At 47.5% G+C, this 22,481-nt stretch overlaps 1 protein-coding gene across 1 annotated transcript in view; it reads right to left on the bottom strand.

The window, feature by feature from the left end:
- Nucleotides 1-676: 676 nt before the first annotated feature.
- The window catches only part of LOC310876381 (intersectin-2-like), a gene marked incomplete at both ends in the record, with an annotated part of 76,562 nt that continues 54,757 nt past the window's right edge, over nt 677-22,481 (bottom strand). Inside the window, 14 exon segments of the mRNA XM_083789909.1 lie at nt 677-885; nt 1,848-1,953; nt 2,767-2,888; nt 3,195-3,228; nt 5,313-5,470; nt 6,118-6,173; nt 7,564-7,862; nt 8,609-8,687; nt 9,565-9,767; nt 9,879-10,001; nt 10,004-10,018; nt 10,630-10,759; nt 11,619-11,737; nt 20,501-20,581. Coding sequence (XP_083646035.1) covers nt 677-885; nt 1,848-1,953; nt 2,767-2,888; nt 3,195-3,228; nt 5,313-5,470; nt 6,118-6,173; nt 7,564-7,862; nt 8,609-8,687; nt 9,565-9,767; nt 9,879-10,001; nt 10,004-10,018; nt 10,630-10,759; nt 11,619-11,737; nt 20,501-20,581 — 1,734 coding nt within the window.

Here is a 22,481-nt window from a genome sequence, read left to right as displayed (position 1 = left end):
GGGGAGTGAGTGAGATGGAGGACGGGTGGAGAGAGACGTTTTAGATCCATTTAGAATTCCCTATAAATCCTGACAGTTTTCATGTTTCTATGTCAGTCGTTCTCAAACATTTTCATGCCAAGGACCCCCAAAATTATATGTATTTGGCCGCCGACCCCCATCTGAAAATATGTTGTTCACTGGCATCTTACACATTTAGTACCGGGAGTGCCTTCAAAATAAAGGCTATAGAGTGCCAGAGTTGTCTGATCGCTTTTACTTTGAAAGCCATGAAACAGGAAACACTTGCCTAAAGAAGTTGACTTTACAAAGAGACCTCAGATCCCCGATCATCTTAATATATTGTTTTACGCTCCAAAAAGCGTTCATATTTTGCGGGAGAGACGGATGAGGAGCAGAAATGAAGCACCAGCATATCGATCCATTCATCACCACGGAGAGCGCCCTGGATTAGGAGATAAGAGTCATTCTTTCCGCCGCGCTAACATGCCAAAAAAAAAAAAAGGATAATTCTGAATATTCGTATCTCGCCCCGTGTCGCTGGGACGTCGCTAGGACGTCCACAGACGTCCTAGGCACCAATATTTCGGGATCCTTATGACGTGCTCACCCTCATTGGCTACTCACATTGCTGCCTGGTACTCTCATTGGCTACTCACATTGTTGGGTGGGGCTCTCATTGGCTATACTCACATTGCTGGGCGGGGTCTGAGTCTGTGCTCATCTTGACGTAGTTGGTCGGCAGCAGGCCCGTCACGCCCCCGGCCTCCCCTTTCCACCAATCAGGGTTGGACTTGTCCAGGACGCTGATCAGCTGACCCTTGGCGAAGCTCAGCTCGTCCTGATTGGCCGCCGTGTAGTCGTACATGGCGATGACCTGGCACACTGCAAAGCATCATGGGAAGGAGAGTTTAATGACCTGGCACACTGCAATGCATCATGGGAAGGAGAGTTTAATGACCTGGCAACACTGCAAGGCATCATGGGAAATGTAGTTTATTGACCTGGCAACACTGCAAGGCATCATGGGAAGGAGAGTTTAATGACCTGGCAACACTGCAAGGCATGATGGGAAGGAGAGTTTAATGACCTGGCAACACTGCAATGCATCATGGGAAGGAGAGTTTAATAACCTGGCAACACTGCAAGGCATGATGGGAAGGAGAGTTTAATGACATATGTTCAGCTATAGTGTCGATTTTTGTCCTAACACAAACATTAAAGTCCCGTTGACAATGAATGAACGGAGACGTTTCGCTATATGTAGACGAGCAAATCGGCTATTTTCGTCCTACGCAAAGATTAAATTCCAGAGGACGGGAATACAGAGGTTTACAAGGACCAGATGGAGGAAACGCATCGACTCACTGGCCTTGGAACGCCTCGGAATCTTAGAGTATATATGAATAGAGAAGACATCCGAGTTCTCCTTCCATCCACTTGCTTTAAGTTGCTCAAAAGCGCATGAGGCGATTTCACTCCTCCCCTTCCGGGTAGGAACAGAGTGCATTCTGGGATGGATTTGCCCCAAACACATGAACGCGCTGCCGTTGAACGCGCACGAGCGTGCTGCCGTCGTGAACGTGCACAATGATATAGTCAACGGACAGCGCGTTCATGTGTTTGGGGCCAGGCTGCAATACCTTCATTCGGCCACTATGTCCATTTCGCCTCAGGGTTTCCTCTGGGTGCCGTCTCTATTCATATATACTCTAAAAGCTCGGAATGCCCCAGGAGCAAGTCACTCTGGAGGAGAGCTCTCTGGTGGAGCTGTTGCCCCCGCGACCCGACTACGGATAAGTGGTTGAAGATGGACGGTTGGACGGATGGTTGGATGTTTTTTTTACCTGGCAGAGCAGAGGGGGGGGACATCCCGTTGGACGCCGTGGGGCCCATGAGCAACTTGACGTGGCTGGAATGGAACCATCCACTCTGACGCTTCTTACCGCGGGCCTGAGGACACGCACACACACACACACGCGCACACACACACACACACACACACACACACACACACACACACACACACACACACTTACCAGTGGCTGGAGCGCCTATTGGGTTTTCTTAGAGGACAACAATCCTATAAGAAAGAATCTAATAGTGTTGTTGTTGTTTCAACACTATAGAATCCTAATGGGTGGGAGGGCTGTGACTTGACTAGAGGTAGAGAGACCTAGGCTGTGACTGACCTGCAGCGAGAGAGAGAGAGAGAGAGAGACAGAGACAGAGGCAGACAGAGAGAGACAGAGGCAGACAGAGAGAAAGAGAGAGAGAAAGGTAGAGAGACCTAGGCTGTGACTGACCTGCAGAGAGAGAGAGAGAGAGAGAGAGAGAGAGACAGAGGCAGACAGAGAGAGAGAGAGAGACAGAGAGAAAGAGAGAGAGAAAGGTAGAGAGACCTAGGCTGTGACTGACCTGCAGAGAGAGAGAGAGAGAAAGAGAGAGCGAGAGAGACAGAGGCAGACAGAGAGAGAGAGAGACAGAGAGAAAGAGAGAGAGAAAGGTAGAGAGACCTAGGCTGTGACTGACCTGCAGAGAGAGAGAGAGAGAGAGAGAGAGAGAAAGAGAGAGCGAGAGAGACAGAGGCAGACAGAGAGAGGGAGAGAGACAGAGAGAAAGAGAGAGAGAAAGGTAGAGAGACCTAGGCTGTGACTGACCTGCAGAGAGAGAGAGAGAGAGAGAGAGAGAGAGAGAGAGAGAGAGAGAGAGAGACACAGAGAGAGAGAGAGAGAGAAAGGTAGAGAGACCTAGGCTGTGACTGACCTGCAGTTCCCCCAGCCACCAGCCGGAGGAGTTCCTGGCCCGCACCACGATCAGCTGACCCGGACACAGACTCAACTGCTCCCCCGTGTGGGCCACGGTGGTACTGACCGCCTGCGCAATCTCTGCATAAAATAAAATAAAATAAAATAAAATAAAATAAAATAAAATAAAATAAAATAAAATAAAATAAAATAAAATAAAATAAAATAAAATAAAATAAAATAAAATAAAATAAAATAAAATAAAATAATTTAGAATCAGTGCTTCCCAAAGTGGGACCCCCAGGGGTCCTTGATGGAGTTCCAGGGGGTCCCCAGCTATGTTTGAAACCTAATGGTTCAAATTAGATATTGTGCGTGTGTGGGTGTGTGTGCGTGTGTGTGTGTGTGTGTGTGTGTGCGTGCGTGCATGCGTGCTCCTGGCCTCACCTGGCTTCTTAATTGGACCTCCAGGCTTCGTTACCTGAAAACAGACAGACAGAACAATGACATCATCAGCATAACGTTATAGTTCTACCGTTACGCACATTCTTAATTATATTAAGATTTGAGTCGATATTGAGATTTATTGTGATTCTTGTTTGTGATTTCTATTTTTTATAAGCTTTTATTATAGTAGAACATTAAAAATAATATCTAAACAACAGAGACCATGAACAGTTCAATGATACACTTCAATACAGTGCACTGTGTGAAAAGAGGAGTTATAACGGGCAATTATGGGCACTATTTGCCCGTAAACCTCAAGTTTAGTAGCATATACAGTTAATATACGGTAATATACAGGTGTGATGGTATACAGTTAATATACGGTAACATACAGGTGTGACGGTACATATACAGTTAATATACGGTAATATACAGTTAATATACAGTAATATACAGGTGTGATGGTACATATACAGTTAATATACGGTAATATACAGTTAATATACAGTAATATACAGGTGTGACGGTACAATTCGGGAGTTTACCGGAGTTTGTTGGCAAGTTTAACGGGAGTTTCCTGTAATATACACATCCGTATTCCATGCTTTTTTGCGTAGTGTCGACAACGTCAGTCTCTATGACACGACAGGGGTCTGAGCGGTGAGACTAACCCGCGCTGCGGGTTAAAAATCACCCTTAAAAGGGCGTTTCAAAAGGGAAGCGAGGAGCGCAGTAGGAGTAGGTAGTAGGAGGGAAGTAGGAGGGAAAGACCCTGTAGAAGTCCTACACTCACCCTGACGTAGTTGGAGGGGAACACCCCGTAGAGGTCCTAAACTCACCCTGACGTAGTTGGAGGGGAACACCCCGTAGAGGTCCTAAACTCACCCTGACGTAGTTGGAGGGGAACACCCTGTAGAGGTCCTAAACTCACCCTGACGTAGTTGGAGGGGAACACCCTGTAGAGGTCCTACACTCACCCTGACGTAGTTGGAGGGGAACACCCCGTAGAGGTCCTAAACTCACCCTGACGTAGTTGGAGGGGAACACCCCGTAGAGGTCCTAAACTCACCCTGACGTAGTAGGAGGGGAACACCCCGTAGAGGTCCTAAACTCACCCTGACGTAGTTGGAGGGGAACACCCCGTAGAGGTCCTACACTCACCCTGACGTAGTTGGAGGGGAACACCCCGTAGAGGTCCTACACTCACCCTGACGTAGTTGGAGGGGAACACCCTGTAGAGGTCCTACACTCACCCTGACGTAGTAGGAGGGGAACACCGCGTAGAGGTCCTGCACTCACCCTGACGTAGTAGGAGGGGAACACCCCGTAGAGGTCCTGCACTCACCCTGACGTAGTTGGAGGGGAACACCCTGTAGAGGTCCTACACTCACCCTGACGTAGTTGGAGGGGAACACCCCGTAGAGGTCCTACACTCACCCTGACGTAGTTGGAGGGGAACACCCTGTAGAGGTCCTACACTCACCCTGACGTAGTAGGAGGGGAACACCCCGTAGAGGTCCTGCACTCACCCTGACGTAGTTGGAGGGGAACACCCTGTAGAGGTCCTAAACTCACCCTGACGTAGTTGGAGGGGAACACCCTGTAGAGGTCCTACACTCACCCTGACGTAGTAGGAGGGGAACACCCTGTAGAGGTCCTAAACTCACCCTGACGTAGTTGGAGGGGAACACCCTGTAGAGGTCCTAAACTCACCCTGACGTAGTTGGAGGGGAACACCCTGTAGAGGTCATACACTCACCCTGACGTAGTTACAGTGTTGTTTTCGTGGACTAAAACTAAGACGAAAAATGTTCGTTGACTACCTTTTTTCACTGACTAAAACAAATGGAAACGAATTGAAAACTAAGCTAAAGACTAAATATACTGTAAATTTCATCGACAAATAAAAACTAGACTAAAATGTTAGGAAGGGACTAGGGACTACAAGAGATCCGGTTTTATGCTGGGTTGCATGCTGAAAATAGCAGATATACAATCTGTGAGATTGTATATCTGCTATTTTCAGCATGCAACCAACGTGTAAAATATGTCATTACAACGACATCAAGGCCTGTCAAAAAACATTTTAGTCGACTAAATCAACTGTAGAGGTCCTACACTCACCCTGACGTAGTTGGAGGGGAACACCCCGTAGAGGTCCCCGATGCAGCCGCGCCACCACTCGCCGTCCCGCTGCGTCACCAGCACCACGTCTCCCTCGCGGAACGTCAGGTCGCCCGCCTCGGGGCTCTCGTACGTGTAGAGCGCCACAAACTCTGAGGAGGAGGGGGGAATAATTATACACACACGCTATGACTAAACACACTACTGCCCCCTGGCGGTGGGAGGGGGCAACGGTGTGGATTTTGTCGACTGAAACTAAGACGAAAACTAAATGGAAACTAAATGAAAACTAAGCTACGATGACTAAGACTAAATATATTTCGTCAACAAATAAAAAACTACACTTAAATGTTAGGAAGGGACTAGTGGACAAGAGATCCAGTATAAGTCATTTTATACTTGTTTGCATGCTGAAAATAGCAGCAAGCAAAATGCCTACAAAATGTCTTCTAAATACTGACAATTTTCTGAAAAACCTAGGTTTCAATGTCAGTTGTTCTCAACTATTTTGCGTCAAATTAATTGGCCGCGGATCCCTATCTCAAAACATGTTGTTTTAGGGACCTCCCAGAAGAAAAGATTTGAATTAAAAATGTTCGCTGTGAAAGAATATATGTTAAAAAATGTGCACGTTTTCAAGATTCAAAAATAAAATAGCAGATCTACATGCGCCTTGTGCTGTGGTGTCGCGCTGCTGTGCACGCCTCTTCTGGGAGTTGTAGTCCATAACACTTCACTTCCCACAATACATTGTGGTTTATAGACAGACAGACAGACAGACAGACAGACAGACACCAACCTTCCAGTTGACCTGAATCGGGAGTGTCAAACTCGTCAACGCTGGAATATATGGGCCTGTTGAGTAACGACACAAAGACAATGATATCATCTATATACAACACAAAGACAATGATATCATCTATCATTAGAGCCTCCCATCACTGGAACAGTCTCTGTTAGAGCCTCCCATCACTGGAACAGTCTCTGTTAGAGCCTCCCATCACTGGAACAGTCTCTGTTAGAGCCTCCCATCACTGGAACAGTCTCTGTTAGAGCCTCCCATCACTGGAACAGTCTCTGTTAGAGCCTCCCATCACTGGAACAGTCTCTGTTAGAGCCTCCCATCACTGGAACAGTCTCTGTTAGAGCCTCCCATCACTGGAACAGTCTGTCAGAGCCTCCCATCACTGGAACAGTCTCTGTCAGAGCCTCCCATCACTGGAACAGTCTCTGTCAGAGCCTCCCATCACTGGAACAGTCTCTGTCAGAGCCTCCCATCACTGGAACAGTCTGTCAGAGCCTCCCATCACTGGAACAGTCTCTGTTAGAGCCTCCCATCACTAGAACAGTCTCTGTGAGAGCCTCCCATCACTGGAACAGTCTCTGTTAGAGCCTCCCATCACTGGAACAGTCTCTGTTAGAGCCTCCCATCACTGGAACAGTCTCCCTACAGAATTAAGAGAGACCTCCAACTATCTGACCTTCAAATTCAACCTGAAAAGGTGGCTATAAAAACAACTCAAATCTGTAATCATGAGTAACTAACTATCAGCACTATTTAGTATTTATCACCGGTGTCATTTCTCACTTCACTTTGCAGTTGTTCTGTCCGCTGTACCATGTCGATCTGTTCCTGTATTGTAGGCTATTGTATTGTACTGTGTTTTTGTATGGACGTGGTGGTGGGTGCTTGCACATAATGCACACATGGCATCAACGCATGGTGTTGTGTGCAGGCACACTAGACTTTGTCTTCTTTTATCTGTATTGTATTGTGTTTTTGTATGGACGTGGTGTTGGGTGCCTGCACATTATGCACACATGGCATCAACGCATGGTGTTGTGTGCAGGCGCACTATACTTTGTCCTTCTTTTTATCATTCATTGTTTAAGAGCCTGCCCAGGGACTACAGATGAAACTTAGCTTCGGCTAACTCTGGCCCATTTATGTCAAAAAATGTTGATTAATGAGCTTTGTCGCTGTCAAATAAATAAATAAATAAATAAAAATATACACGACACAAAGACTACAGAGAGTGTGTGTAGATTTAGTCGAGACTAAAACTAAAAACAGTGACTGAAATATAAAAAAAATAAAAATAAAAAAAATGAATAAATTTTCATTCAAAAGACAGAGACTAAAACCACTGTCAAAATCGACACCGCTTCTAAATTAATGTGTGTGCGAGTGTGCTTGCGTGTGCGTGCGTGTGTGTAAGTGAAATGTGTGCGTGCATGCTCGTACTCTGCTGCGTTCCCGCTCGCAGCCTCCAAGGGGGGCGTGGGCGTGGCCGCCACCTCGACGTTCGTCTTGGGGAACCATCCCTGCCGCGGTGCCCCGCCCCCCCCACCGCCGCCGCCGTCCGACCGCCCCAGCCACCACCCGTCCTCCCTCTGCCGCAGCACGGTGATGATGTCACCCGGCGAGAGGCTCAGCAGCGCGGTGATGACCTCATCGCGGGGGGCGGGGGCGTCCAGTCGGGAGGAGGAGGAGCCGGGCGACCACGCCGCGAGGACACGAGCCTGGAGGGGAGGAGCTATGGACTGTGGGGGGGGGGGGGGGGGAGGGGGGGGGGCATTGGTACATATGGAGGAGGAGTCATTACCGTCAAGCTGTGAGCAGTGTTGTCTTCGTCGACTAATACAATGACCAAAAATGTTCGTCGACTACCTTTCTTCACTGACGAAAACCAGATGGAAACTACATGAAAACTAAGCTATGCTAACTACAACTAAGACTAAATGTACAGGCAATTCATTCAACAAGTAAAAACTAGACAAAAATGTTAGGAAGGGCCCAGGCGGTGGAGTCATTACCGTCGTAGCGCTGTGAGGCTAACGGTGGAGTCATTACCGCCGTAGCACTGTGAGGCTAACGGTGGAGTCATTACCGTCGTAGCGCTGTGAGGCTAACGGTGGAGTCATTACCGTCGTAGCGTTGTGAGGCTAACGGTGGAGTCATTACCGTCGTAGCGCTGTGAGGCTAACGGTGGAGTCATTACCGTCGTAGCGCTGTGAGGCTAACGGTGGAGTCATTACCGTCGTAGCGCTGTGAGGCTAACGGTGGAGTCATTACCGTCGTAGCGCTGTGAGGCTAACGGTGGAGTCATTACCGTCGTAGCGCTGTGAGGCTAACGGTGGAGTCATTACCGCCGTAGCGCTGTGAGGCTAACGGTGGAGTCATTACCGTCGTAGCGCTAAAGGTGGAGTCATTACCGTCATAGCACTGTGAGGCTAACGGTGGAGTCATTACCGCCGTAGCGCTGTGAGGCTAACGGTGGAGTCATTACCGTCGTAGCGCTGTCAGCCTCAGTTGTCCCAAGGCCTTCAGGGCTGCAGTTCAACGCCATCCCGTCGCCATCTGGAACACTGGGTAAAAAAGAAGAAAGAAAAAAAAGACAGAGATGAACTTTTAACATTCAGTGGATTTTCTGTGGTCTGGGCTCTCATAATTTAGCCGGGGACCACCTGGAGCCCCCTCAAGGACCACTGGTGGTCCCCGGACCACTCTCATAATTTAGCCGGGGACCACCTGGAGCCCCCTCAAGGACCACTGGTGGTCCCCGGACCACTCTCATAATTTAGCCGGGGACCACCTGGAACCCCCTCAAGGACCACTGGTGGTCCCCGGACCACTGGCTGAGAACCACTCCTCTAAGAAGGGAACAGATGAAAGCTGATGACTTATTTGCAGTGGCGTGCACAGACACGAGGGGCAGGGGCAGAGGCATAGGGGCAGGGGCTCAAGTGAAAAAAGGGCACCTTGTGCAGCACGTGGAACCAGACGGTTTTCAAAAGGGCACATTGCTGTCAAGAGGGCAAGGGCAGGTGGTGCTCCAGCACCCCTTAACCCATTCTGACCTGAGATCAGATTCATACAAGGTTTTACGCTGGACACACACTGGTCTGATGAACCCATTCTGACCTGAGATCAGATTCTAAAAATGTCAGTCGTTCTTCGATTTTTCAAAAATAGCAGACCTACAAGCTCGTATCGCGCCACTCGGTGGCGCGATACGAGCTTGTAGATCTGCTATTTTTAAATAGCTAAAGCATAACATGATGCTGACACCAAAATGGGTGCCCGGTCAGAATGGGTTAAGTGTATATCTGTGCACGCCACTGCTTATTTGCGATTAATCGTACAAATTAAAATATTGAATCTTTGGACATTTTTGTATCCATTGCACACAACGGGCCCCAGGGGGCACACAACGGGCCCCAGGGGGCACACAGTACCACCTACCCTGTGTCGGGCGGTTCCTCGGGGCAGGCGGAGGGGGGCAGCAGGCGGCCCCCTTGCCCCCCCGGGGCATTGGGGGCAGTGTGGGTGGTGGTTTTGGGGGCGACGGGGGGGCACTTCTCGGCGTAGCTCTGGGGGAACCAGCCCCTTCTCCCTTGGTAGGAACCACACAGCCAGCCCGGCTCACCCGCAGTCTGCTCCTCCACCTGTAGGGGGGCGCCAAAGAGACCAGATTCTACTAAATATCTTCTAAACGATGTCGTACATACCTCGATCACATAACGATGTCGTACATACCTCGATGATGTCGTACGTACCTGGATGAGACCGCCGGCGTCCAGGGTGAGCTCGTCTGCGTTGCGCGCCACGAAGGGGTACAAGGCTCTGTAGGAGGTCAGGGTGCAGGAGCTGGGAGACGTCAGCACGGGATGCTGCCCTGCCCCTCCTCCTCCTCCTCCCTCTCCTCCTCCTCCTCCTCCTCCTCCCTCTCCTCCTCCTCCTCCTCCTCCTCCTCCTCCTCTCTCCTGTTAGGATTGATTCAGTGGTTTTCATTTAAATATTTAACCCATTTAGGGGCGGGAACCCCTTTTGGTGTTAGAATTACGCTATGCTTTAGCTATTGAAAAATAGCAGACCTACAGCTTAGTGAATCTGACTCTGAAACACCAAACAGCTTAGTGAATCTGACTCTGAAACACCAAACAGCTTAGTGAATCTGACTCTGAAACACCAAACAGCTTAGTGAATCTGACTCTGAAACACCAATACCTCTTCTCTCCTCCTCCTCCTCTCCTGCTCCTCCGTCCCCTCCTCCTCTTCTCTCTGTTTGCGAGCGGCCCCCTCCTCCTCCTCCTCCTCCACCTCTCCCTCCTCCTTCTCCTCCACCGGTTCCTCAGTCGTCCTCCTCATCTCCTCCTCCTCCGCCTCCTGGCTATCTCGCCATTTGCGTGCCTCCTCCTCCTCCTGCTGCAGGGCCAGGAGGTGGGCCTGCGCCTCCCTCTCCTCCTCCTCCAGGAGCCTCGTCCGCTGCCTGGCCTCCTCCTCCTCCTGTGCCTCCTGGTCTCTCCTCTCCTGGTCTCTCCTCTCCTGGTCTCTCCTCTCCTGGTCTCTCTTCTCCTGGTCTCTCCTCTCCTCCTCAGCCTCCTGTTCCTTCCTCCTCTCCTCCTCCTCTCTCCTCTCCTCCTCCAGCTTAGCCAGTCTGTGGACGATAAATAGACACAACAAACAGTGCAATGAAATGCCGCGATGCCCCTTTGGGCTAGTGGTTATAACTAGACCAACAGAACCGTTAACAGAATCCTGCGAGCACCGCCATGTTTGAGCCAGTCTGCAGCTCCTTCGGTGATGCTAGAAGCGCTAATAATTATGCTAACCTCGACATCGAAGATCTGCTTATCATTGAGGTCGAAATATCGCCTATAATTGTCCATCCCGGATCGGATTCCATGCCTTACCGGAAGCGTTCAGGAGAATTTGCTTTCCCCCCCCCCCTGAAGTCGCGGCATTTTTGCGTTTAACTACATTTGTTTTAGTAGATATAAAGACTCCTGTGTTGCGCCCCGGAAATAGCAGATCTACAAGCTATCAGAAGATTGTACTGTAGATCTGCTATTTACGGTATTTATTTGTCCAAAAATGCCCCCTTACGGGATTTAATCTCTGCCTAACGTTACTCTGCACGTGTCCTAGCCTAGGGCTTTAAGCAACTAAAATAAAATAAAATAAAATAAAATAAAATAAAATAAAATAAAATAAAATAAAATAAAATAAAATAAAATAAAATAAAATAAAATAAAATAAAATAAAATAAAATAAAATAAAATAAAATAAAATAAAATAAAATAAAATAAAATAAAATAAAATAAAATAAAATAAAATAAAATAAAATAAAAATAAAAATAATTTAGAACTAATAGATCAGTACTTCCCAAAGTGGGACCCCCAGGGGTCCTGGATGGAGTTCCAGGGGGTCTCTCTCTCTCTCTCTCTCTCTCTCTCTCTCTCTCTCTCTCTCTCTCTCTCTCTCTCTCTCTCTCTCTCTCTCTCTCTCTCCTCACCTGAGTGTCTCTCTCTCCTGCTGGGCGTTGTGTCGCTGCACCTCCCTGGCTTTCTGCTCCTTCACTCTGTAGAGGTCCTTTAGCGCCCCCTGCTGGTGGCTCTGCTTCTCCCTCAGCTCCTACCATGACACATTGACCAATCAGCTCCTATGACACATTGACCAATCAGCTCCTATGACACATTGACCAATCAGCTCCTACCATGACACATTGACCAATCAGCTCCTACCATGACACATTGACCAATCAGCTCCTACCATGACACATTGACCAATCAGCTCCTACCATGAAACATTGACCAATCAGCTCCTATGACACATTGACCAATCAGCTCCTACCATGACACATTAGCCAATCAGCTCCTACCATGACACATTGACCAATCAGCTCCTACCATGACACATTGACCAATCAGCTCCTACCATGACACATTGACCAATCAGCTCCTACCATGACACATTGACCAATCAGCTCCTACCATGACACATTGACCAATCAGCTCCTATGACACATTGACCAATCAGCTCCTATGACACATTGACCAATCAGCTCCTACCATGACACATTAGCCAATCAGCTCCTACCATGACACATTAGCCAATCAGCTCCTACCATGACACATTGACCAATCAGCTCCTACCATGACACATTGACCAATCAGCTCCTACCATGACACATTGACCAATCAGCTCCTACCATGACACATTGACCAATCAGCTCCTACCATGACACATTGACCAATCAGCTCCTACCATGACACATTAGCCAATCAGCTCCTACCATGACACATTGACCAATCAGCTCCTACCATGACACATTGACCAATCAGCTCCTACCATGACACATTGACCAATCAGCTCCTACCATGACACATTGACCAATCAGCTCCTACCATGACACATTGACCAATCAGCTCCTACCATGACACATTGACCAATCAGCTCTATGACACATTGACCAATCAGCTCCTACCATGACACATTGACCAATCAGCTCCTACCATGACACATTGACCAATCAGCTCCTACCATGACACATTGACCAATCAGCTCCTACCATGACACATTGACCAATCAGCTCCTACCATGACACATTAGCCAATCAGCTCCTACCATGACACATTAGCCAATCAGCTCCTACCATGACACATTAGCCAATCAGCTCCTACCATGACACATTGACCAATCAGCTCCTACCATGACACATTGACCAATCAGCTCCTACCATGACACATTGACCAATCAGCTCCTACCATGACACATTGACCAATCAGCTCCTACCATGACACATTGACCAATCAGCTCCTACCATGACACATTAGCCAATCAGCTCCTACCATGACACATTAGCCAATCAGCTCCTACCATGAGACATTAGCCAATCAGCTCCTACCATGACACATTGACCAATCAGCTCCTACCATGACACATTGACCAATCAGCTCCTACCATGACACATTGACCAATCAGCTCCTATGACACATTGACCAATCAGCTCCTACCATGACACATTGACCAATCAGCTCCTACCATGACACATTGACCAATCAGCTCCTACCATGACACATTGACCAATCAGCTCCTACCATGAAACATTGACCAATCAGCTCCTATGACACATTGACCAATCAGCTCCTACCATGACACATTAGCCAATCAGCTCCTACCATGACACATTGACCAATCAGCTCCTACCATGACACATTGACCAATCAGCTCCTACCATGACACATTGACCAATCAGCTCCTACCATGACACATTGACCAATCAGCTCCTACCATGACACATTGACCAATCAGCTCCTATGACACATTGACCAATCAGCTCCTATGACACATTGACCAATCAGCTCCTACCATGACACATTAGCCAATCAGCTCCTACCATGACACATTAGCCAATCAGCTCCTACCATGACACATTGACCAATCAGCTCCTACCATGACACATTGACCAATCAGCTCCTACCATGACACATTGACCAATCAGCTCCTACCATGACACATTGACCAATCAGCTCCTACCATGACACATTGACCAATCAGCTCCTACCATGACACATTAGCCAATCAGCTCCTACCATGACACATTGACCAATCAGCTCCTACCATGACACATTGACCAATCAGCTCCTACCATGACACATTGAACAATCAGCTCCTACCATGACACATTGACCAATCAGCTCCTACCATGACACATTGACCAATCAGCTCCTACCATGACACATTGACCAATCAGCTCTATGACACATTGACCAATCAGCTCCTACCATGACACATTGACCAATCAGCTCCTACCATGACACATTGACCAATCAGCTCCTACCATGACACATTGACCAATCAGCTCCTACCATGACACATTGACCAATCAGCTCCTACCATGACACATTAGCCAATCAGCTCCTACCATGACACATTAGCCAATCAGCTCCTACCATGACACATTAGCCAATCAGCTCCTACCATGACACATTGACCAATCAGCTCCTACCATGACACATTGACCAATCAGCTCCTACCATGACACATTGACCAATCAGCTCCTACCATGACACATTGACCAATCAGCTCCTACCATGACACATTGACCAATCAGCTCCTACCATGACACATTAGCCAATCAGCTCCTACCATGACACATTAGCCAATCAGCTCCTACCATGAGACATTAGCCAATCAGCTCCTACCATGACACATTGACCAATCAGCTCCTACCATGACACATTGACCAATCAGCTCCTACCATGACACATTGACCAATCAGCTCCTACCATGACACATTGACCAATCAGCTACTATGACACATTGACCAATCAGCTCCTATGACACATTGACCAATCAGCTCCTACCATGACACATTGACCAATCAGCTCCTACCATGACACATTGACCAATCAGCTCCTACCATGACACATTGACCAATCAGCTCCTACCATGACACATTGACCAATCAGCTCCTACCATGACACATTGACCAATCAGCTCCTACCATGACACATTGACCAATCAGCTCCTACCATGACACATTGACCAATCAGCTCCTACCATGACACATTGACCAATCAGCTCCTACCATGACACATTGACCAATCAGCTCCTACCATGAAACATTAGCCAATCAGCTCCTACCATGACACATTGACCAATCAGCTCCTACCATGACACATTAGCCAATCAGCTCCTACCATGACACATTAGCCAATCAGCTCCTACCATGACACATTGACCAATCAGCTCCTATGACACATTGACCAATCAGCTCCTATGACACATTGACCAATCAGCTCCTACCATGACACATTGACCAATCAGCTCCTACCATGACACGTTAGCCAATCAGCTCCTACCATGACACATTGACCAATCAGCTCCTACCATGACACATTGACCAATCAGCTCCTACCATGACACATTAGCCAATCAGCTCCTACCATGACACATTGACCAATCAGCTCCTACCATGACACATTGACCAATCAGCTCCTACCATGACACATTGACCAATCAGCTCCTACCATGACACATTGACCAATCAGCTCCTACCATGACACATTGACCAATCAGCTCCTATGACACATTAATCAATCAGCTCCTATGACACATTGACCAATCAGCTCCTATGACACATTGACCAATCAGCTCCTATGACACATTGACCAATCAGCTCCTATGACACATTGACCAATCAGCTCCTATGACACATTAATCAATCAGCTCCTATGACACATTAGCCAATCAGCTCCTACCATGACACATCGACCAATCAGCTCCTACCATTCCTACCATGACACATCGACCAATCAGCTCCTACCATGACACATCGACCAATCAGCTCCTACCATGACACATCGACCAATCAGCTCCTACCATGACACATTAGCCAATCAGCTCCTACCATGACACATTAGCCAATCAGCTCCTACCATGACACATTGACCAATCAGCTCCTACCATGACACATTAGCCAATCAGCTCCTACCATGACACATTGACCAATCAGCTCCTACCATGACACATTGACCAATCAGCTCCTACCATGACACATTAGCCAATCAGCTCCTACCATGATACATTAACCAATCAGCTCCTACCATGACACATTAACCAATCAGCTCCTACCATGACACATTGACCAATCAGCTCCTATGACACATTAATCAATCAGCTCCTATGACACATTGACCAATCAGCTCCTACCATGACACATTGACCAATCAGCTCCTACCATGACACATTGACCAATCAGCTCCTATGACACATTAATCAATCAGCTCCTATGACACATTGACCAATCAGCTCCTACCATGACACATTGACCAATCAGCTCCTACCATGACACATTGACCAATCAGCTCCTACCATGACACATTAGCCAATCAGCTCCTACCATGACACATTAGCCAATCAGCTCCTATGACACATCGACCAATCAGCTCCTACCATGACACATTGACCAATCAGCTCCTACCATGACACATTGACCAATCAGCTCCTACCATGACACATTGACCAATCAGCTCCTATGACACATTGACCAATCAGCTCCTATGACACATTGACCAATCAGCTCCTATGACACATCGACCAATCAGCTCCTATGACACATTGACCAATCAGCTCCTACCATGACACATTGACCAATCAGCTCCTACCATGACACATTGACCAATCAGCTCCTACCATGACACATTGACCAATCAGCTCCTATGACACATTGACCAATCAGCTCCTATGACACATTGACCAATCAGCTCCTACCATGACACATTAGCCAATCAGCTCCTACCATGACACATTAGCCAATCAGCTCCTACCATGACACATTGACCAATCAGCTCCTACCATGACACATTGACCAATCAGCTCCTACCATGACACATTGACCAATCAGCTCCTACCATGACACATTGACCAATCAGCTCCTACCATGACACATTGACCAATCAGCTCCTACCATGACACATTAGCCAATCAGCTCCTACCATGACACATTGACCAATCAGCTCCTACCATGACACATTGACCAATCAGCTCCTACCATGACACATTGACCAATCAGCTCCTACCATGACACATTGACCAATCAGCTCCTACCATGACACATTGACCAATCAGCTCCTACCATGACACATTGACCAATCAGCTCTATGACACATTGACCAATCAGCTCCTACCATGACACATTGACCAATCAGCTCCTACCATGACACATTGACCAATCAGCTCCTACCATGACACATTGACCAATCAGCTCCTACCATGACACATTGACCAATCAGCTCCTACCATGACACATTAGCCAATCAGCTCCTACCATGACACATTAGCCAATCAGCTCCTACCATGACACATTAGCCAATCAGCTCCTACCATGACACATTGACCAATCAGCTCCTACCATGACACATTGACCAATCAGCTCCTACCATGACACATTGACCAATCAGCTCCTACCATGACACATTGACCAATCAGCTCCTACCATGACACATTGACCAATCAGCTCCTACCATGACACATTAGCCAATCAGCTCCTACCATGACACATTAGCCAATCAGCTCCTACCATGAGACATTAGCCAATCAGCTCCTACCATGACACATTGACCAATCAGCTCCTACCATGACACATTGACCAATCAGCTCCTACCATGACACATTGACCAATCAGCTCCTACCATGACACATTGACCAATCAGCTCCTACCATGACACATTGACCAATCAGCTACTATGACACATTGACCAATCAGCTCCTATGACACATTGACCAATCAGCTCCTACCATGACACATTGACCAATCAGCTCCTACCATGACACATTGACCAATCAGCTCCTACCATGACACATTGACCAATCAGCTCCTACCATGACACATTGACCAATCAGCTCCTACCATGACACATTGACCAATCAGCTCCTACCATGACACATTGACCAATCAGCTCCTACCATGACACATTGACCAATCAGCTCCTACCATGACACATTGACCAATCAGCTCCTACCATGAAACATTAGCCAATCAGCTCCTACCATGACACATTGACCAATCAGCTCCTACCATGACACATTAGCCAATCAGCTCCTACCATGACACATTAGCCAATCAGCTCCTACCATGACACATTGACCAATCAGCTCCTATGACACATTGACCAATCAGCTCCTATGACACATTGACCAATCAGCTCCTACCATGACACATTGACCAATCAGCTCCTACCATGACACATTAGCCAATCAGCTCCTACCATGACACATTGACCAATCAGCTCCTACCATGACACATTGACCAATCAGCTCCTACCATGACACATTAGCCAATCAGCTCCTACCATGACACATTGACCAATCAGCTCCTACCATGACACATTGACCAATCAGCTCCTACCATGACACATTGACCAATCAGCTCCTACCATGACACATTGACCAATCAGCTCCTACCATGACACATTGACCAATCAGCTCCTATGACACATTAATCAATCAGCTCCTATGACACATTGACCAATCAGCTCCTATGACACATTGACCAATCAGCTCCTATGACACATTGACCAATCAGCTCCTATGACACATTGACCAATCAGCTCCTATGACACATTAATCAATCAGCTCCTATGACACATTAGCCAATCAGCTCCTACCATGACACATCGACCAATCAGCTCCTACCATTCCTACCATGACACATCGACCAATCAGCTCCTACCATGACACATCGACCAATCAGCTCCTACCATGACACATCGACCAATCAGCTCCTACCATGACACATTAGCCAATCAGCTCCTACCATGACACATTAGCCAATCAGCTCCTACCATGACACATTGACCAATCAGCTCCTACCATGACACATTAGCCAATCAGCTCCTACCATGACACATTGACCAATCAGCTCCTACCATGACACATTGACCAATCAGCTCCTACCATGACACATTAGCCAATCAGCTCCTACCATGATACATTAACCAATCAGCTCCTACCATGACACATTAACCAATCAGCTCCTACCATGACACATTGACCAATCAGCTCCTACCATGACACATTGACCAATCAGCTCCTATGACACATTAATCAATCAGCTCCTATGACACATTGACCAATCAGCTCCTACCATGACACATTAACCAATCAGCTCCTACCATGACACATTGACCAATCAGCTCCTACCATGACACATTGACCAATCAGCTCCTATGACACATTAATCAATCAGCTCCTATGACACATTGACCAATCAGCTCCTACCATGACACATTGACCAATCAGCTCCTACCATGACACATTGACCAATCAGCTCCTATGACACATTAATCAATCAGCTCCTATGACACATTGACCAATCAGCTCCTACCATGACACATTGACCAATCAGCTCCTACCATGACACATTGACCAATCAGCTCCTACCATGACACATTAGCCAATCAGCTCCTACCATGACACATTAGCCAATCAGCTCCTATGACACATTGACCAATCAGCTCCTACCATGACACATTAGCCAATCAGCTCCTACCATGACACATTAGCCAATCAGCTCCTACCATGACACATTAGCCAATCAGCTCCTACCATGAGACATTAGCCAATCAGCTCCTACCATGACACATTGACCAATCAGCTCCTACCATGACACATTGACCAATCAGCTCCTACCATGAAACATTAGCCAATCAGCTCCTACCATGACACATTAGCCAATCAGCTCCTACCATGACACATTGACCAATCAGCTCCTACCATGACATGTAAATTTACAATTTACAATTTAGGCATTTAGCAGACGCTCTTAATCCAGAGCGACTTACATTTAAGCAAGAACAAAAGCATGGGAATACATCACATAAAAGCATTTATCATGAAACATGCGTAAGCTAAGAAGGTAACAGTGGAATATCTATATGATGAAACTATACATACACTATACATAATAAACTATACATATTCACTACTATGCTATACATATGTACTATGGCGTGCTATGACTATATACAATACAATTATAGTGCTGTCTACATAACATGCTATAAGTCTGTGTCAAATGCTATCTAAGCCAACAGAAATGCTATCTAAGGGGTTAGGGTAAGTGCTATGGGCCATGATGGAGTCTGAAAAGGTGGGTTTTCAGGCTACGGCGGAAGATTGGGAGTGATGCTGCAGTTCTGACTGCAATGGGAAGTGCATTCCACAGTTTTGGAGCCAGAAGGGAGAAGAGTTTGGGACGTGTGGAGCGTAAACATTATACATCAACCAATCAGCTCCTACAATGTAAACAATAGACATTAACCCATTTTGGGCGGGAACCCCTTTTGGTGTTAGCATTGTGTTATGCTTTAGCTATTGAAAAATATCAGACCTACAATCTCGTAGCGCGCCACCGAGTGGCGCGATACGAGCTTGTAGGTCTGATATTTTTTTTAAATCGAAGAACGACTGACATAGAAACATAGCTTTTATCAGAAAACTGTCAGGATGTAGAAGAACATTTATAGAATTTGATCTCAGGTCAAAATGGGTTAAGGCCTCATTCACGCCTAAAAGACGCGTTTGGATCATATATTATCGCATGAATTAAAACGATAGCGATGTAAGCTAGCAATGTAAAGGAAACGTTTTTGAGCGGATTGCTTCCGGGTCGTGGGGTTTCAGAGTAAAAGCAGCCCTGTCTTTCCGGCACCCCAGAGCTCCTATTTTGAAGGACTCCCGGCACCGCGCCAAGGACTTATTTAACTACTTTCTTATGATGTCCTAGACTGATGTCCTAGACTGATGTCCTAGACTGATGTCCTAAACTGATGTCCTAGACTGCCCCCTCCCAGGAGAGTGGGGGGAGGGGGAGAGGGAGGGAGGGTTAACCTTGATGAGGAAGAAGAGCTGGTTGAGACAGGTTAGCAGAGACAGTAGTCCTCTGAGGACACAGTCGTCCATGTCCACAAACTACAGACAGAGACAGAGGAAGAGGAGGGTGATGAAGACGATAGGGGACATGTCCACAAACTACAGCAGAGACAGAGGAAGAGGAGGGTGATGAAGAGGACAGAGGACATGTCCACAAACTACAGCAGAGACAGAGGAAGAGGAGGGTGATGGAGAGGACAGGGGACATGTCCACAAACTACAGCAGAGACAGAGGAAGAGGAGGGTGATGAAGAGGACAGAGGACATGTCCACAAACTACAGCAGAGACAGAGGAAGAGGAGGGTGATGAAGAGGACAGAGGACATGTCCACAAACTACAGCAGAGACAGAGGAAGAGGAGGGTGATGAAGAGGACAGAGGACATGTCCACAAACTACAGCAGAGACAGAGGAAGAGGAGGGTGATGAAGAGGACAGAGGACATGTCCACAAACTACAGCAGAGACAGAGGAAGAGGAGGGTGATGGAGAGGACAGGGGACATGTCCACAAACTACAGCAGAGACAGAGGAAGAGGAGGGTGATGAAGAGGACAGAGGACATGTCCACAAACTACAGCAGAGACAGAGGAAGAGGAGGGTGATGAAGAGGACAGAGGACATGTCCACAAACTACAGCAGAGACAGAGGAAGAGGAGGGTGATGGAGAGGACAGGGGACATGTCCACACACTACAGCAGAGACAGAGGAAGAGGAGGGTGATGGAGAGGACAGGGGACATGTCCACAAACTACAGCAGAGACAGAGGAAGAGGAGGGTGATGAAGAGGACAGGGGACATGTCCACAAACTACAGCAGAGACAGAGGAAGAGGAGGGTGATGAAGACGATAGGGGACATGTCCACAAACTACAGCAGAGACAGAGGAAGAGGAGGGTGATGGAGAGGACAGAGGACATGTCCACAAACTACAGCAGAGACAGAGGAAGAGGAGGGTGATGAAGAGGACAGGGGACATGTCCACAAACTACAGCAGAGACAGAGGAAGAGGAGGGTGATGAAGAGGACAGAGGGCATGTCCACAAACTACAGCAGAGACAGAGGAAGAGGAGGGTGATGAAGAGGACAGGGGACATGTCCACAAACTACAGCAGAGACAGAGGAAGAGGAGGGTGATGAAGACGATAGGGGACATGTCCACAAACTACAGCAGAGACAGAGGAAGAGGAGGGTGATGAAGACGATAGGGGACATGTCCACAAACTACAGCAGAGACAGAGGAAGAGGAGGGTGATGAAGAGGACAGGGGACATGTCCACAAACTACAGCAGAGACAGAGGAAGAGGAGGGTGATGGAGAGGACAGAGGGCATGTCCACAAACTACAGCAGAGACAGAGGAAGAGGAGGGTGATGGAGAGGACAGAGGACATGTCCACAAACTACAGCAGAGACAGAGGAAGAGGAGGGTGATGGAGAGGACAGAGGGCATGTCCACAAACTACAGCAGAGACAGAGGAAGAGGAGGGTGATGAAGACGATAGGATAGTCATCCATGTCTACATCAGACTACAGCATGAGGCCGGCTCACGCACACACGCACACACGCATGCACGCACGCACGCACGCGAGAGAGAGAGAGAGAGAGAGAGAGAGAGAGAGAGAGAGAGAGAGAGATGGAACATGGAGGAGGAAGAGAAAGAGAAGAAGGAAACAGAGAGGTTAAAATGTTCAGTTAAACGTAGACAGAGTTAAATATGGGCAGAATTAAACAGATTAACTGTAGACGGGATTAAACAGAGGTTAAAAATAGGTTAAAATGTACAGTTAGTTGCAGATAGAAGGTCAAATGTACAGTTGACTGCAGTGAGAAAGGAAAGGAAGGAAGCCGCGTAATTATTTGGATCGGATTCGGGTTAACAACAGAATATGAAAGGATAGAACATGACCTGGCATTTAGACGCGTATCAGGTGTGTGTGTGTG

The sequence above is a fragment of the Protomyctophum parallelum genome (assembly GCF_964188405.1).
Source record: "Protomyctophum parallelum genome assembly, chromosome: 19".
NCBI classification, from domain to species: Eukaryota; Metazoa; Chordata; class Actinopteri; order Myctophiformes; family Myctophidae; genus Protomyctophum; species Protomyctophum parallelum.
Note: the sequence above shows the minus strand (reverse complement) of the source record. Positions and strands in the feature narration are given on the sequence as shown.